Source organism: Anabrus simplex, chromosome 2 (genome assembly GCF_040414725.1).
Source record: "Anabrus simplex isolate iqAnaSimp1 chromosome 2, ASM4041472v1, whole genome shotgun sequence".
Taxonomy (NCBI): Eukaryota; Metazoa; Arthropoda; class Insecta; order Orthoptera; family Tettigoniidae; genus Anabrus; species Anabrus simplex.
In genome coordinates, this window is record NC_090266.1 from 188,715,478 (window position 1) to 188,734,190 (window position 18,713).

At 38.1% G+C, this 18,713-nt stretch overlaps 1 protein-coding gene across 3 annotated transcripts in view; it reads right to left on the bottom strand.

The window, feature by feature from the left end:
- Positions 1-18,713, bottom strand: part of LOC136863995 (uncharacterized) — a 566,004-nt gene that overhangs the window by 73,042 nt on the left and 474,249 nt on the right. For all 3 annotated transcript variants that reach the window (XM_067140486.2, XM_067140483.2, XM_067140484.2), the window contains exon 9: positions 2,236-2,380. In XM_067140486.2, the coding sequence (XP_066996587.2) occupies positions 2,236-2,380 (145 nt within the window). The remainder of the gene's footprint in view (positions 1-2,235; positions 2,381-18,713) is intronic.

Sequence of the window (18,713 nt, forward strand, 5' to 3'; positions counted from 1 at the left end):
AAACTGTATTTAAAAATATATTTAGATTTTATGTATATTATCAATATGGTCCTCAATCTCAATATGTAGAACAGTTTATAATTTATTTCTCTGGATCTACAAATCACTCCAATGGAATCAAAGAAAGAGATTTCTTTTTTTAAATATACCAATGATAGATTAGGTAAAATTCCAGGCACAAATTAAGTACTTTTGAATTTATTTTTTGGTATTTCACATTTTAATGGAAAAATTTTAGCTTGTTAATGACTGTCACCCTGGACTCTAAAACTGCAAAAAACAGTGTGACTTTTATAGACCATTTCTAGATTGTCACACATATACACACATAATTTATATACACAAGGAATGCTGAAGGAAATCCAGATTTGATATTTACAAGAATTACACTCATACGTCTTTTGTTTATACAAGGAGGCAGTCAACAATTATAAAGATCACACCTATAGTATTATATATATGCCTTTTTTTTAAGAAAACTATACAATTTGCCACAAAAATACAGAAAACGAATCTCATCAGTTTATTCCAAAGAATGATTGAATCAGAGAAGCAGCTAGGAATTTAGAACAAAGGAATAAAGTCTCCTTTATGTGTACATAGCCTGATGGAGAGAATCGATTAAATATATTATCTTTGCATGCAATAGCCAATTATTCTGAAGAACCATGAAATAATATCTTAAGTCGAAAAATGTCATTTTTGTCAAATTTATTACTTGATGGTACATAATAATTATAATAATAGTTAGCTTGTAAACCAGAAGTCTCCAGCTTGAAAAATTGAGCATTTGCTGTAAATTTAACGTCTGAATAGGATTTACAGAAATATTTATTAAGTGTGAATAACCTGCTTCAAAAGGCTTTTTAGAGTCTTCCCAGTGCACAAATAGCACTGTTGATGCTATCAGGCTAAGAAAATTATGCCAAAATAAACAGATTTCTCACCACATCACAATATTTTCTTGTCCTGTAAAATCTTGAGCCAAGACTTAAGGTATGGTTTCCTCGAGAGCGTCACATTATAAGATTTCAAATATACCTAATAAGTAGGGCTCGGATGTTTAAGACCTAAAAGTAGCCCAAATAAGCAAGCAAATATGACCTCAAAAGTGACGAAATATGATGTAAAAATGACAAAATATGACCCGAAAACGATTAATCAAAATATGACAATTTTTTATAAATCGAAACGGCAACTCCTTTGATACATATTTGTTAACTAAATTCTTTATTCTTACTTTCATATTAATTTTTGGAATATACATTTTTAGCAGTTATTCACAGTCTATTGACTTTGATTCACTTATCAAACATGTGTGAATACATACCTATAAAGTACTAAGTTCTCTAAGATTATCAGATCACACAACATTTTAAAAGTCCATGTGATTGTTGTACTGAAAGTTCAACACTTCTCTCAATTTCAATACTTGCATGAATTCTTAAGCTAGCAGCTTCTAAATAAGTAATTGCACTTGATATAATTCCAAAGTTCGACTTCAGACTTTCTGACAAACTGCTAGAAAACAATTCCTGCGCAATCTTGATAGAAGAGGCAGAGTATTCCACTTGTATTAACTGCAGATTTGATAACCAAAAGCAGTTTTGTGGATACTAGTTCGCATTTGATAAAATGATGATTTTGCACAGCTACAGCTGTTGTCAAACCGCTGAAATATGAAGTTTCTACGAAAATAGCGCAAAATATGACATTATGACAAAAATAGCCAAAATATGCATTTATATAACAAATAAAAATCACTTAATAGTGACTATAATCAGCTGATTTGCACCAAAAATACAATCAGCCGAGAAAATAGAGACAAAGAAAAAATATGACTTTTCCTAAACATCCGAGCCCTACTAATAAGTTATATAATGGGGCAATATATTTCGTACCTCTCAACATCTACCAATAAAACTTATTTCTTTCTCCTTACATCTGAACATATTATCTGTGTATTCTGTGAAACTCAATGATCCTCATTAAACCGTTTTCATTCCAGAATTTCAGCTGAGTTATGCAAACACCCAGAATAATTTAAAGTTCATTTTTATAGGAAGATTCTGTATACCAGGTACACCATCATCCCTATGCAAAATATTGTGGCAAAAGGTATAGTTACTACACAACTACAACTTTATCAATGTAGATAGCTTCACACTCGAAATTCCACCCTTTCTGGGTGCATGTTCTTGGTAAAATATTTAGTAAAATGGGAGCATCTCCTACTTTGTCTCGTGACGTCAATGGGCACAGACCCTCGTCGTAAGAAGCGTTCACCTCCACCTCTCAGAGCCAAGGATGCTGGCCCCCCATTATCATCTGAACGGTTGAGCAATCCAACAGGTGCTGATCCTCGGCGGCGTGCCAGTCCCTTCAATATATTAAATTGAAATCAATAGCAATTAAGGAAATAAAAGCACTGGTTTATGATCATGCATACTAGCTATTAAAATAAATCACATGTTATTCAATTCAGACTATTGTAACGTATTATTCAATTAGTCAAAGCAGACAATTTGCAAGTTTTGCTTCCTCAGAATTTATATTTCAGTACATAAAAATACATAAAAACATAACAATATTAATACTGCATGCTCAAGAAATCTGATTAGATAGAAGCAATGGTTTTCAGTGTTTACTTGTAAAATGTGAGAATTTGATAAAATACTTCAGTCACTCAAAAAATAGCAAGTTTGGAGGATGTTGGTAGTAGCCCCACCATCAATCTTAAACACTGTAGGTGTAATTCATTTCTCTTGATTAAAAAATCAAAGAGAAACAAAACTGAAGGGGTAATTCAATGATGACCTCTGGGTCAAAATGGAAAACAGACTGGTTGTTGGAATATCCAAGTTTCAAGTGAAAGTAGCAAACTGAAACTGATGGAAAATGAGATGCAAGAGAATAGACTAGATATTCTTAGTCTCAATGGAGTTATGTTGCAAGAGTTTGAGAAATTAAAGCAAAAAATTATTTTTGTCTATTCTGGACAATCTGGAGAAGGTGCTGGACAAGGAAATGGAAACAGAATGCCAAAAAAAAAGGTCCTGTTTAGCTGTTTAGGAAAACACCGGGGGTTAGGAACGGTAGTGGAAGGCCAAGAGAGGAATATGATGAACAGACTAGGGTATATGTTGGATGCACAGGAGAGGATGGCAAGGAGATCTCAAAAACAATCGATAAACTAATGATCCCAATGAGAAATGTCAATTGGGAATGTAATGCGAACGACAGGAAGCATGACCAACAAATGGCAAATTAGTTAATCTAGGAAGGACAGCTGAATGAGAAAGTAATGGGACCAACTATACAGGAGAATTTTCTACACGTGGTACGAATTTTTTAAATAATTATGATCAGTGGAAAACGTTAAATTCCATCTTTTCTTGCCTTTAAAACCTCCACTCAAAATTCATCTACTAATATCATTCCATGTGATTTCTCCACTGACAGCTCAGAACATCCTGCTTAGATGAGCAGCTTGTCTCCTTACTCCCAAGTCTTCTCAGTCCAAAGTTTGTAATATTTGTGTAACACTACTATTTTGTTGGAAATCACCCAGAAAAAATTGTGCTGCTTTCCACTGAAACTTTTCCAGTTCTGGTATCAAGTAATCCTGGTGTAGGTCCCAACAGCTGGACCCGTACTCTAGTTGGGTTCTTTTTTTTTTGCTAGGGGCTTTACGTCGCACCGACACAGATAGGTCTTATGGTGACGATGGGATAGGAAAGACCTAGGAGTTGGAAGGAAGCGGCTGTGGCCTTAATTAAGGTACAGCCCCAGCATTTGCCTGGTGTGAAAATGGGAAACCACGGAAAACCATCTTCAGGGCTGCCGATAGTGGGATTCGAACCTACTATCTCCCGGATGCAAGCTCACAGCCGCGCACCTCTAGCGCACGGCCAACTCGCCTGGTGAAGTTGGGGTATTACCAGAGACTTATACGCTCTCTCCATTACATCCTTAGTCAAACCCAAAATACCCTCGTAACCATAGGAAGAGATATGTAACCTTGTTAAAGTGATTACTCCAATGAAGATCTCTCCTTATATTAACACCTAGACATTTACAGTGATCCCTGCAAGGTACTATCACCCCATCAACACAGTAATTAAAACAGAGAGGACTTTCCTCTTGTTGAAACTTACAACATGACTTTTCAACTCAATCATTAAACCTTTGTCTCCTGTCCAGTTCACAACATTGTTGAGATTTCTTCCAGTCGCTCACAATTCTGTGAAGTCTTTGTTACTTTATATAGTATATAATATATACAGCAAGTATAGTATATATAGCAAGATACCCATGCTTCGCTACGGTTTTAAACTGAAAGTTATTATTCAAAGTTTTACATTTTAGAGAGTCCACTTTCAGCTGGGCCTGTAAAATATCCCTCATTTCGTAAGTCAAACGGTTTTGGGGGAATGATTATTTATTTTCTGATCTAACACTAATTTGAACAATATATGGAAGAATTTGAATGTTTTAAACCCTATCTTACTTAACTTCTAGGATGTAAAAGTGACCAACCTGTGAAATTTTCATTTTGTATGTCGAACAGTAATAGAGGAATGAATATTTTACTAAGGGGTGAATGTTTTTAAATATTTATTAACATCTAGAGTATAGAAGACGACCCATCATTAAAAAAAGAGAGAATAAGTTAGTACCTGAAGTGGTTTCGGAAGAATGGATGTTGTGTTTTTGAGTGTCAACCACCGCCTAAACCCCTTAGGGAAGAAATATATTTTTAAGTATACAATATTTTACACCTAGGACATGGATGGATGAATAATTTTGTTTACGGAGCTAACCTCATTTAACACTTTAGGGGTGGAACGTTAAAAAATATTTCCTATTTCACACCTAGGATTTAAAATATATACCGCTATTTGGAATTTTGTGTTCATATGTTAAACGATTTTGGAAGAAGGAATGAATACATCTGTTTTCGGATCTTAACTCTCCGAGCAGTTAAATTTGTTTCAAACCTTATGTTATTTAACATCTAGGATATCATTTGAAATTTTAACTTCATAATTCAAATGGTTTCATATAAATTCATATTTTTGTCATCATTCTTCACCCCACCTCCCAGTCAAAACCACTTAGGGGTCTACTGTTTTAATTCCACATCTTATTTGTATCCTTATAAAGAGAATTCAACTCTTTTACACCCCGTTAAGTTTATTATTTTAATTTGTCTAGTCCAATTGCACTCATTCTTGCCAGTAGTCTCCCATGATCCACCCTATCAAATGCTTTAGACAGGTCAATTGTGATACAGTTCATTGGACCTCCTGAATCCAATATATCGGCTATATCCTGCTGGAATCCTACAAGTTGAGCTTCAGTGGAATAACCTTTCCTAAAACCGAACTGCCTTCTATCGAACCAGTTATTAATTTCACAAACATGTCTAATATAATCAAAAAGAATGCCTTCCCAAAGCCTACATGCAATGCATATCAAACTTACTGGCCTGTAATTTTCAGCTTTATGTCTATCACCCTTTCCTTTATACACAGGGGCTACTATAGCAACTCTCCATTCATTTGGTATAGCTCCTTCATGCAAACAATAATCATATAAGTACTTCAGATATGGTACTATATACCAACCCATTGTCTTTAGTATATCCCCAGAAATCTTATCAGTTCCAATTGCTTTTCTAGTTTTCAACTTTTGTATCTTATTGTAAATATCATTGTTATCATATGTAAATTTTAATACTCCTTTAACATTAGTCATCTCCTCTATCTGGACATTATCCTTGTAACCAACAATCTTTACATAATGCTGACTGAATACTTCTGCCTTTTGAAGATCCTCACATACACACTCCCCTTGTTCATTAATTATTCCTGGAATGTCCTTCTTGGAACCTGTTTCTGGTTTAAAGTACCTATACATACCCTTCCATTTTTCACTAAAATTTGTATGACTGCCAATTATGCTTGCCATCATGTTATCCTTAACTGCCTTCTTTGCTAGATTCAATTTCCTAGTAAGTTCCTTCAATTTCTCCTTACTTCCACAGCCATTTCTAACTATTTCTTTCCAATCTGCATCTCCTTCTTAGTCTCTTTATTTCTCTATTATAATAAGGTGGGTCTTTACCATTCCTTACCACCTTTATAGGTACAGACCTGTTTTCACATTCCTCAACAATTGCTTTAAACCCATCCCAGAGTCTGTTTACATTCTTATTTACAGTTTTCCACTGACCATATTTACTTCTTAAAAATTGCTTCATGCCTGCTTTATCAGCCATATGGTACAGCCTAATAGTCCTACTTTGAAAACCTTTCTTTCTATCACATTTCTTTTTAACTACGACAAAAACAGCTTCATGATCACTAATACCATCTATTACTTCAGTTTCTCTATAGAGCTCATATGCTTTTATCAGCACCATGTCCGGGATATTTTTCCCTCTGGTTGGTTCCATCACTTTCTAAATCAGCTGCTCTCCCCACATTAGCTTATTTGCCATTTTTTGGTCATGATTCCTGTTGTTCACATTTCCTTACCAATTGACATTTGGTAAATTCAGATCTCCCGCTACAATCCCATTCCTTTCCACGTCGTTTCCCCACATAGCTGATTATCTTATCAAATAATTCTGAATCCGTGTCAGCGCAACCCTTTCCCGGTCTGTACACTCCAAAGACATCAAGTTGCCTATTATCTTTAGAAATGAGCCTTACACCTAGAATTTCATGTTTGTCATCTTTAACTTCTTCGTAGCTTACAAATTCTTCTTTCACCAGAATGAATACTACCTTCCCACAATTCCTATCCTATCTCTATGATACACACTCCAGTTCCGTGAGAAAATTTCTGCATCCATTATATCATTTCTCAGCCATGATTCAACTCCTATTACAATATCTGATAAATTATATCTATTAAATTACTTAATTCTATTCCTTTCTTTACAATACTTCTACAGTTCAACACTAACATTGTTATGTCATCCCTACTTGACTTCCAGATCTCTGTACCCTTATCACCACTCCCTTGACAACCCCGTTTTACTGAATGTACTTCCCTATTACTCTTCCAAACAAATTATATATACGTACCACTGCAGTTCAAGTGAAGGCCATCTGAGCGCAGATCCCTATCCTACCCACCCATTAGGATCTAGAAATTTCACTCCCAGTTTCCCCACATACCCGCTCTACAGTCTCATTTAAATCCCCAATCACCCTCCAGTGTGCATCCCTCCTACACAGTATTCCACTGATAATCTCCGCTTTCTTAAACTTCACCCGTGCTGCATTTACCAGATCCCACATATCCCCAACTATGTTGGTACTTTTATCAGCTTGCCTTATGTCGTTGGTACCAACGTGAATCACTACCACCTTCTCTTTCCTCTCCTCCTTGTCTTCTACTTTTCTCAACATCAGCCTCAACCTAATTCCTGGATAACACTCTACCCTGGTTCCCTTTCCTCCACACACTTTCCCCACATGTCTAACGATGGAATCCCCCGTGTCCAGAGACTCAACCCTACCCACCTCATTTGATCCTGTCCCCTCCTGGTCAGCCCTATCTTTCCTGATAGCTGTAAAAAGTACTTCCTCCTCCATTTTCTCCCTCCCATGACCCTGTTCCACCTGTCTTTTCCTATCCTCTACTCTACATTTCCCTTTCCTACCTTTTCCCTTCCTCCTACTTCCACACATCTCAGCAACAGTTCCCTGTTCCTCATCTTCTCTCTGTTGTCCTACCTGGAGTGCCTCATACCAATTTCTCACAGACACCTGTCCTGAATTCTGATCCTGAATATAGCCCTTAGCCTGCAATCTCCTTACCGTTAGAACATTAGACAACCTGTCTTCTGTACATGCCAACTTTCATGTTTGTAATATCTTCATTTTTGGAGATACCAGTGTCCTAATAAAAATTATTCAACCCCGTTTCTCAGTCATTTTTCCCCCTTAATTGCTTTTTCCGAAAACAGAAAAATACGTGTTACTTTATTTTGAAATGGGGTAAAAAGTACCAATTTTCACATCTGTAACGTGTTACGTTTTTGAGATATATTTTAAAAATTCACCCCCTTTGTCACTCCTGTTTACCCCCTCCTAAAACAAAAAATACATGTTTCTTTATTTTTAAAGAAGATTCCAAATACAAATTTGCATGTCTGTAACATCATCAGTTTTTGAGATATATGTATCCTCATAAATAGAATTCAATCCCTTTTTCAGTCATTTTTACAACCCCCTTAAGTGAATTTTCCAGAAACAAAAACATACTTGTTTCTTTATTTTTAAAGGAGATTCCAAATACCAATTTTCATGACTGTAACATCTTCATTTTTTGAGATTTAAGTATCCTCATTAAAGGTATGCAACCCCTTTTTCTTGTTTTTTCACCCCCCCCCCCCCGTAAGAGTATTTTCCCCAAAAAAAAAAAAAAATAAGAATACATGTTTCCTTATTTTTGAAAAAGATTCCAAATACTGTACCAATTTTCACATCTTTAAACTGTTAAGTTTTTGAGATATAGATACACATTTTTTAAATTCAGCCCTCTCTTCACCCCTTAGCGGCAGAATATCCAAATAACTTTCCTTAGTGAGCACCTACATTGTATTATAAATGTATCCTCAAAATTTCACTTACTTATGTCCAGTAGTTTTGGCTCGGTGATGGTCGGTCGGTCGGTCGGTCGGTCAGTCAGTCAGTCAGTCAGTCAGTCAGTCAGCCAGCCAGCCAGCCAGCCAGCCAGCCAGGACATGTTATTTTACATATACATATTACATCATCTGCAAAATCTTCTCTGCGATTTCAGTTCTTTGCTCATTAAGGTCCAATAATTATGCTCTGTGGGGGCCCCTCTTAATCATTACATGATCAGATAATGCTTCACCTACTCTAATTCTCAGAGTTATATTTTCTAGAAATTTAGCCAACCATTCAATCACTCTTTTGTCTAGTCCAACAGCCTTCATATTCATCAACATTCCCTTCTCATCTACCACATCAGAAGCGTTGGATAAGTCAATAGTGATACAGTCCAATTGACCTCCTGAATCTTGAATATCTGCTATTTCTTGCTGGAATACTACAAGTTGAGCCTTACTGGAATAACTTTTCCAAAACCCAAACTGCCTTCTATCAAACTATTTAGTACGACAATTTTGCAAACGTGTCTAATATAATTAGAAAGAATGCTTTCCCAGAGTTTACACGCAACACTCTTCAAGCTAACTGGCCTTATGTTTATTACCTTTTCCCGTGTACACAGGGGCTACTATAGAAACTCTCCATTCATTTGGTATAGCTCCATCAAGCAAACAATAATTAAATAAATATTTCAGACACAGCATTTTATCCCAACCCATTGCATTTAGTATATCCCCAGAAATCTTATGAATTCCAGCTACTTTCTACTTTAATTTTGTATCTGTTTGTAAATTTTATTATCATAGGTAAATTTTAGTACTTTGTCAGTATTTGTAACCTCCTCTACCTGGATATTTTCATTATATGCAACTATCTTTACATACTACTGTTCATCTCCATAGCAGAAGGGTTAGCACTATTACCTGCCATTCTCTGAGGCCTGGGTTGAATTCCCGGTAATGCCAGTGATTTAAGAATGGCAGGAGGGTTGGTATGTGCTTAAAATGGCACATGCAGCTCACCTCCTTCGGGGGTGTGGCTGAAAAAATTTACATCATCTCTGGATGTGGACACGAGTTTGCTTACATACTGCTGACTAAATACTTCTATCTTCTGTACGTCCTCACATATACATTCCCCTTTTTCATTAATGATCCCTGGAATGTCCTTCCTGGAACGTGTCTCTGCCTTTAAGTTCCTATACCAGCGGCGTATTCTCCTTGAATGCAAGGCTTCATTGCATGCATTATAATAACACAAAGAACTGTCTGATGAACGATTTTTGGTTGTTTCAAGTCAAATATTAACGATTTCATCTCTCAGAAGTTCAAAAGTTCCGCGCAGCTGTACTAGTTCCATTGCTTGACTACATGTGGTGCTCGTGTAGTCTCGCCGTCTACTCCACTCTACGAAGGAAGAGACAGCAAATGGAGGAGTTTTTTTTTTTTTTTTTGCTAGCGGCTTTACATCGCACCGACACAGATAGGTCTTATGGCGACGATGGGATAGGAAAGGCCTAGGAGTTGGAAGGAAGCGGCCGTGGCCTTAATTAAGGTACAGCCCCAGCATTTGCCTGGTGTGAAAAGGGGAAACCACGGAAAACCATCTTCAGGGCTGCCGATAGTGGGATTCGAACCTACTATCTCCCGGATGCAAGCTCACAGCCGCGCGCCTCTACGCGCACGGCCAACTCGCCCGGTAAATGGAGGAGTTAAGGATGTAAGGCATTCAATCCTAAAATTGCATTCGGTGGCAGAAGTAGTTCTGAAACCCTCTGAACGATGTTGCTGCAATTGAAACTTGGTCAGAATTTGTCACCCCATACCCGTGCTACCCTCTGCCATCTGTTAGCAACTTGGAGAAAGTCGGCATGTTTACAGCGAACGGGACACACAATTACCCCCCAGCGAGAACCCAACATGACGAAACTGACCAATGCCACTAGGGTGACTTACCTCCAGTGCTTGAGTGGTGGCTAACTGGCGAGTTCATTCTGTGTGTGCTGTTCCTGTGCTATTCGTCATTTTTGGTGTTTTATTATATTTTGCGCACACGTGGTATTAACGATGGATGAGTCTAAAACGGATATAATTGTAAATCAGTTTGAAAAGCCATTTACTGGCCGTTTGTTTGATGAAAAGATTCAAATAGTTAAAGCCGGGAGACCCCTACCTTCCCTCGTAAATTCTTCTTCTTCTTCTTAATCTGCTCACCCTCCAGGGTTGGCTTTTCCCTCGGACTCAGTGAGGGATCCCACCTCTACCGCCTCAAGGGCAGTGTCCTGGAGCTTCAGACTCTGGGTCGGGGTATACAACTGGGGAGGATGACCAGTACCTTGCCCAGGCTGCCTCACCTGCTATGCTGAACAGGGGCCTTGTGGAGGGATGGAAAGATTGGATGGGAAAGGCAAGGAAGAGGGAAGGAAGCGGCCGTGGCCTGAAGTTAGGTGCCATCCCAGCATTTGCCTGGAGGAGAAGTGGGAAACCACGGAAAACCACTTCGAGAATGGCTGAGGTGGGAATCGAACCCAACTCTACTCAGTTGACCTGCCGAGGCTGAGTGGACCCCGTTCCAGCCCTCGTACCACTTTTAAAATTTCGTGGCAGAGCTGGGAATCGAACCCGGACCTCCGGCGGTGGCAGCTAATCACACTAACCCCTACACCACAGAGGCGGACCCTCGTAAATTTAAAAACAGAAAACAAGAATTGTGTACGCACGTTCAATCCAGAAACTTACAGTAAAACTTTTTGGCTCGAGTTCACTTAATACATTGTGTTGACTGCATGGTTACTAGTTGCATGCCTTAGTGGAGATTCCAGGATACGCCACTGTCCTATACGTACCCTTCCGTTTTTCCCTAAAATTCATATGACAGCCAATTATGTTTGCCATCATGTTATTTTCAGTTAACTTTTTTGCTAAATTCAATTTCCTAGCAAGTTCCTTCATTCTCTTCTTACCTACGCAAACATTCCTAACACTCTTTCTAACTTGAACCTCCTCCTTAATCTCTTTATTTCTCTGCTTTAATAAAGTGGGTCTTTACCACACCTTACAACCTTTAAAAGATACACACCTATTTTCACACTCGTCAACAATATTACTTTAAACCCATTCCATAATCTGTTAACATTTTTATTTACCATTTTCTACTGATCATAATTACTTTTTTTTTCCTTCCCCCTGCCTCTCTTATCACCCATATGGTACCGTCTCATTGCTCTAGTTTTACATTCTTCCTTTCTACTGCATTTATTTTTAACTATGACAACAACAGATTTCTGATCATTGATACCATCTATCACTTCAATTTTTTTTACAGAGCTCATCTAACGTTATGAATACCACATTTAGAATATTTTTCCCTCTAAATGGTTCTGTCACTTTATGATTAAACTGTCCTTTCCATATTAACTAATCTGCCATCTGCTAGTCATGATTTCCTAGATTTGCATTACCTCACCAGTTAACGTTTTGTAAATTGAAATCACCTGCTACAATTTCTGTGTCATTCCACACATAGCTGATTATCTAATCAAATAATTCCACATGAGCATCAGTGCCACTCTTTCCTGATCTGTAGACCCCAAAAACATAAAGCTGCCTATTATCTTTCGAGATGATCCTTACCCCTAGAATTTCATACTTATTATCCTTAAATTTTTTGTAGCCCATGGATTCCTTTTTCATCAGTGTAAACTTCCTCTGCTACTGTTCTGTCCTGTCTCGACAATGAATATTCCAGTTCAATGGGAACATTTCCTATTCCATTATTCTCCTACCATCCCATCCTGCCTCTATGATAATCATTCGAGTTCCATGAGAAAATTTCCTATTTCATTATATCACTTCTCAGCCATGATTCAGCTCCTATCTGGTAAATATAAACTGACATGCCAAAAGTCATGGGGTAGGGGTCTAGTACTGTGTAGACTTTCTCTAGCTTCGCCAAGTGCAGCAACTCATCGTGGCATTGATTTCACAAGTGAAAGAAACACTTGTGGAGCGATTCTGACCCATGAAGTCTAGATAGCTAGACACAGCTTCCTGCTATTTGTAGGTGCACGGTCTTGGGTTTCAATGGACCTCAACACCAAATCCCATAAATGCTCGCCAGAGTTCATATGAAGCAAACAAGGTGGCTACAGCATTCATTCTAACACTCCAGAATGCTCCTTGAACCTATTTTATACAACTTGGGCCCAATATCATGCTGGAATTCTCATCGTTGTAGGGCTACGTGATGTCCATGAAAGACTGCAAGTTGCTATCAAACAATTCAGCATAACAGTCACTGGTCAACAACCTGTTCAGGTGGATCAGCGGATTCACCCCATGCCACATGAACACACCTGACACTGTTACTGTTATGGAGATACCAACATCTATTTGCTTCTTAGTCTATAAAACATATGACAAGATTTTTTTTTTTTTTTCAAGTTGCTCTACGTCGCACTGAGACACAGATAGGTCTTATGGTGATGATGGGACAGGAAAGGGCTAGGAGTGGCAAGGAAGCAGCTGTAGCTTTAATTAAGGTACAGCCCCAGCATTTGCCTCATGTGAAAATGGGAAACCATGGAAAACCATCTTCAGGGCTGCCGACAGTGGGGTTCGAGCCCACTACCTCCCGAATACTGGATCCTGGCCACACTTCAGCGACTGCAGCTATTGAACTCGGTCATCAAGATTTAAAAGATCTTTGAATACTCAGTGCATCTTTCTTGTGTGATACTGAAATTTTGTCATGTGAAAAAAAGTTTATGTTTTCTGTGTTCTCTTGTTATTTGCCAGTGAATTTTTACCTCGCACCTTTTGAACGACAGGCTGAAGATGACCCTGACTAAACCGGTCCCAATTGTGATTAACTTATAATGTAACCCTGCATTAATAAGTTTTCTTGTATTGAATAGGTGGAACCACAATATATAATTAATTTAATTGTGATAACACCAGCCGGTATGGTGCCTTGTTGACAACTGAGGTCCATGGTTTCATGGAGCTTGCATCATATCAAAACCTAGCATCAACTCTAAACAAACGGAACACTGACTCATCGGACCAAGCTATATGTCACCAGTCCTGCAGGATCCAATCAGCAATGTCACACACTTAGGTGACATGCTGTGTCCAGTGTTCTGGTATTAACAAGGGCACTATGGTAGGTCTTGCGCTCCCATATCCCACTGATGTTAAAAAGTGCTGCACTGAGCTGCTAGATATGTGCTGGTATCTCCTGCATTGTATGTGGAAGTGATTTGATAAAGTGTGGCTCGTTACCATGGACAATTCTAGCCAGACACCACTAATCGCAATCATTAAGCACCCGTGATCGGCCACTGCGACGTTCACTGTTGGAGGTAATGCCTTCCATGAGATATTCCAGATACACACAACAGTGTCGATCGAGGAATGTTAAATGTCCGCAGAACTTCGACAATGGAATGTTCTATCATATGGCCCCAAATATCCTGTCCTGTTCACAAGTAGTTAATTCAAGTCACCTTGCTACGACCAGCACAAATGGTGTTTACGCTCACTCATGAGATGTTAGATCCTGCATGATACATATCTGGGCACTTCCAAGATGATATAGTACAGTGGCGCCACTGACTCTTATCTTTAAATACTGCTATCCCATGACTTTTGGCATGTCAGTATACATATTAAAATACTTATTCTCTTCCTTTCTTTACAATACTTCTACAACACTAACAACATTATGTCATCCTTACTTGGCTTCTACTTCCCTGTACTCTCATCATTTCTTCGTAGTCCAGCCCACTTCCCTGAATGTATCTCCCTATTACTCTACTAAACAAACCTCATAACTTATGCACACCATTGCTGTTCAAGTGCAGGCCATCAATGGAGAGATGGCATGGAATTACATTAGTAGACTAATAAGTTTGAGTGGTGTTTTTAAAAGTAGGAAACATCACAATATGAAGATAAAGTTGTTATTCAAGAGGACAAACTGTGGCAAATATACATTTATAGGAAGAGTAGTTAGGGATTGGAATAATTTACAAGGGGAGATGTTTGGTAAATTTCCAAATTCTTTGAAATTATATAAGAAAAGACTAGGTCAACAACAGATAGGGAATCTGCCACCTGGGTTACTGCCCTAAATGGAAATTAGTGGTGACTGATTTTTTTTTTTTACAATTGTGTTTTATGTCGCACCAACAGATAGGAAATGGCGACACCCGGATAGGAAATGGCTAGGAGAGGGAAGGAAGCGGCCATGGCCTTAATTAAGGTACAGCCCCAGTATTTGCCTGGTGTAAAAATGGGAAACCATGGAAAAACATCTTCAGGGCTGCCGACAATGGGGTTCGAACCCACTATCTGATTGATTGATTGATTGATTGATTGATTGATTGATTGATTGATTATCTGAGCACAGATCCACTCATTAGGATCTATAAATCTCGCAATTTATCACATACCTACCTCATACTCTCATTAAAACCCCTATCACCCTCCAGTCAGTATTCTTCCCACACAGTACTGAGCCCTTACTGAAGTGCTCATTTAATTAATCAGTCATTCATTTGATGTACAGAGATTATTTCATTTTTTTTAAGTGCTAGTAACTGGCAGGGAACGTCTACATTCAGCAGCACATGTTGCAATTTCTGCAGGGAGTTTGGAGCTCGGGTTTGTTTGCGCACCAGCTAAGTTTAGAAGGAGGAATTTTGACATGATGTACACAAAGCAGACCAAGGAAATGATAGAACTCCAACGGCCAGACCAACGGACAAAATTTTGGAGGCCCGGCGAGAGGCTAGAGGAGCTGCAAATATACGTTTGAAGTAAGCGTCAGGTATGCGATGTGTTGAGCCAATGAAATGATAGAGCCACAGTCAAATTTGCTAGGCATTGGTCTATGCAAGTGATGGTCCCGATCGAGGATACAATGGCATCTTAGAGGACAAATTAATAAAAGCGATGAGCGTGCGGGCTACCTACCCTATTATTCGGCAAGATTCTGTGCAGGTAACATCGAGATGAGTATTATTTATGCGAGCGCGGATCAGAACTTATGTTTCTTGATTGTGTGGGGACTTGAACTTTGTTTTAAGATGCTCAGTCTGCTTTTCAATTATTCAAGATGTTAAACTTTTGAGAATAGCTTTTATTTTTTGATTTCCAGAAGAAGAGAACAGTTTCATTTACTCATTTCAAATGCATAGTTGCCTGCCTGTGTAAATAGTTTCCTGAGGGCATAAACTTTACAATTTCCAGTGTTACATATACATGGGAAATATCTGACCTAGTTACAGTGAGATAAGAGGAGTTGTTCCGTGACTGAATGAGAACTGGTTTCCTGGTCAGTGGAAATTACCCCAGCTGTAATACTGTACTCTAGTAACCGGCAGGTTAATCTTGACCTAGTTTCTACATCGTGAACGAAGGGATGTTTTAGGCGACATCAAGAAGCAGAAGCAGCGACGGAAAATACGACATCACTTTTCTACGCCAGGATGGAAACCAAAGGACTGATCCAAGTCTTTTCTGAAGGCATCATCATCATCATCGATATGGCTGACAAACACGATGGGGGCCAGCTGGCAAGCGGCTAAATGAGTCAACGAAATAGATGAGTAGAGAACTTTCAATGTAATTATGTGAGTGTGAAAGAGTTTTTATGTTGCAAAAGGGGATAGGTTAGCTTTTATACTTAATTTCAGTAAATTAAGCTTTTGTTTGGAAGGACTATGTCCTATTTAAAGTAAATGTTCGGAAGCTTGTTAATGTAAATATAATTGTAATGTAAATGTGGACCATTTGCATAAGGTCACTGTTTGCTTTCTTTTCATTTTATGCACATTTTTTTAGCTGAGTGGTTAGCGTCATTTCTTTTACGAGTCAGTTCCTTATTTAGCCTCATTTATTTTGCTTTGATGTTCGAGACACAGTGTATGTCTTGGGGCTTAAATGTAAATAGGAATTCAAATTAAAGTGATGCTTTGTTGTTGATGATGCTTGTTGTTTTAAGGGGCCTAACATCGAAGGTCATCGGCCCTCAAATTAAAGTCAGGAAGGAATAGATTAGAGTATTATTAATGGAGCTCAAAGTGACGGAAACATGCCGTCACGTTTTCTGGGATGTATTGCACGATGTGTGAATGAGTATGTGTGAGATGGTGGAGTATGAATCCACAAATTTTGATAGCATCATCTTCACAACTATTTGAATATCAAGATGAGTGTAAATTAGTGTTTGATTCACGAGTTCCTCGAACCCAGTTTCATATTCCAAGTTCTGAATAGTTAGAATCAATTATTTTTCAGTAAAATTTTATCATTATTATCAATGTGAGTTTCTCGAGTTGTTAGATTGAGATATTTCAGTAACTTTCCGATGTTCAGACATGATCGATTGTCTATGTGACAATTTCCTAGTTTCAGATTATGATATTTATTACAGAGTTGGCCACTTTATTATTCATGTTTAACTTTACGAGCGCGAGTGCTTTGATTTGTGACCAGCACGGTCTTGTTTCTTTTCATGCGAGCGAATGTTAGTGACGTCATTTATATTTGTATCAGTTTTGGCAACTTTAGGACAAGTGATATGGCTTAGTGTGATTTTGAGTAAGAGGACACGTTCCTCACTTGAAAGGCCTGCATCTTCGTGTTTGTGTGACTTACCTCGAGTAGACTGTCGAACAGCGTGTGAAAAGGGTTGGACCCTGTGTTTTGATGTTTGCTGCTTTATTTTGGGAGACTGAATCTCCACTTTTGTGTCATTCCACCGTGTGTTGGCGAAAATGATATATTTGTCTACCGAGGAGAGTTTTATTTGAGCGGCCTATGCTTCGTGATGATTTAATTGTTTCTGTTCATGTCACTATGTTTGTTGCAGTAGACGAGATTTTTATATCATGACGTTTTGTTTGGATTTTCTTTTGTGATATAACTGTGCTGAGGAATATTTTGGTGTCATGTAATCTATTTCAGGAACTAACGTTGAATTATGTGTTGAAAGTTAAAGCCTATTCTGTTATTTTTTATGAATTTGTATCATGAAATTTATTTCAGGAATCCACATTGATTTGTGCATGTCGTTATAAAGTCCAGCATTTGAGTGATTTTGTGTCATAATTTATTTCAGGAACCTACGTTGAATAGGAAGTGTTGCTTAAAGTGTAGATTTATCTCCTTATAATTTCCATCAAGGCTTTGAGTTAATGAGAGGTGCGTGAATGCCGCATACTTTCTTGGTGAGCCCTGGAAAATATGGCATCATGTTTTGTGTCTTTGTTTTAGTATATTTGCCGTTTATGTGATTTTATTTTGCGTGGTTCCAATCCACAATGTTTGTTGTGCTCATGAGGTTGCTCATGATTTGAGGTGTATATATTTGTGCATCGGATATTTTACCACTCAGCGTGTTACATATTGTACAGTTAGATTATTTTCCGTCTCCCTTTGCACATTAAATCATGTCATTTCTTAAGTTTAGCGATCCCCACTACAATATCAAGTGTGCAGGAAACGGAAATGTGCTCATCTACAGTTGCAAGTGTTAACAAATATAAAGCCAGGTACATGGTGCGAGCACGCAAGCCAATGTGTTAAAATTAATGAAACTTCAAGATTTGATTTGATATGTTAAATATGTGTGTCGGCATACATCGTATATTTGTAATATATTTTTGATTCTCAAGATGGACTTTATTAAGCTGAAAGAAAAATTCTGGGTCATGTAAAAATTTGGAACATTTGATACTTTTTTTTGCTATTTAAAAAAATCTTGTTTATTTTAATAAACAGCCGAAGATTGGAAAATAGCTTTGATCCATCCATTACACAAAAAAGGCAGCATGAAGAACATCAACAACTACAGAGGAATATCTTTGCTACCCGTGACTTACAAAATTCTATCACTTGCCATCCTGGAGCATTTGGAAGCACAAGTCGAACATCAAATAGGTGAATACCAAGGAGGGTTCAGAAATGGTCGCTCAACAGCCAAGCAGATCCAAAATCTCAAAACGATCATCAGATATTGTACACTAAGGTCCAAACAGTATGTGTCTGTCTT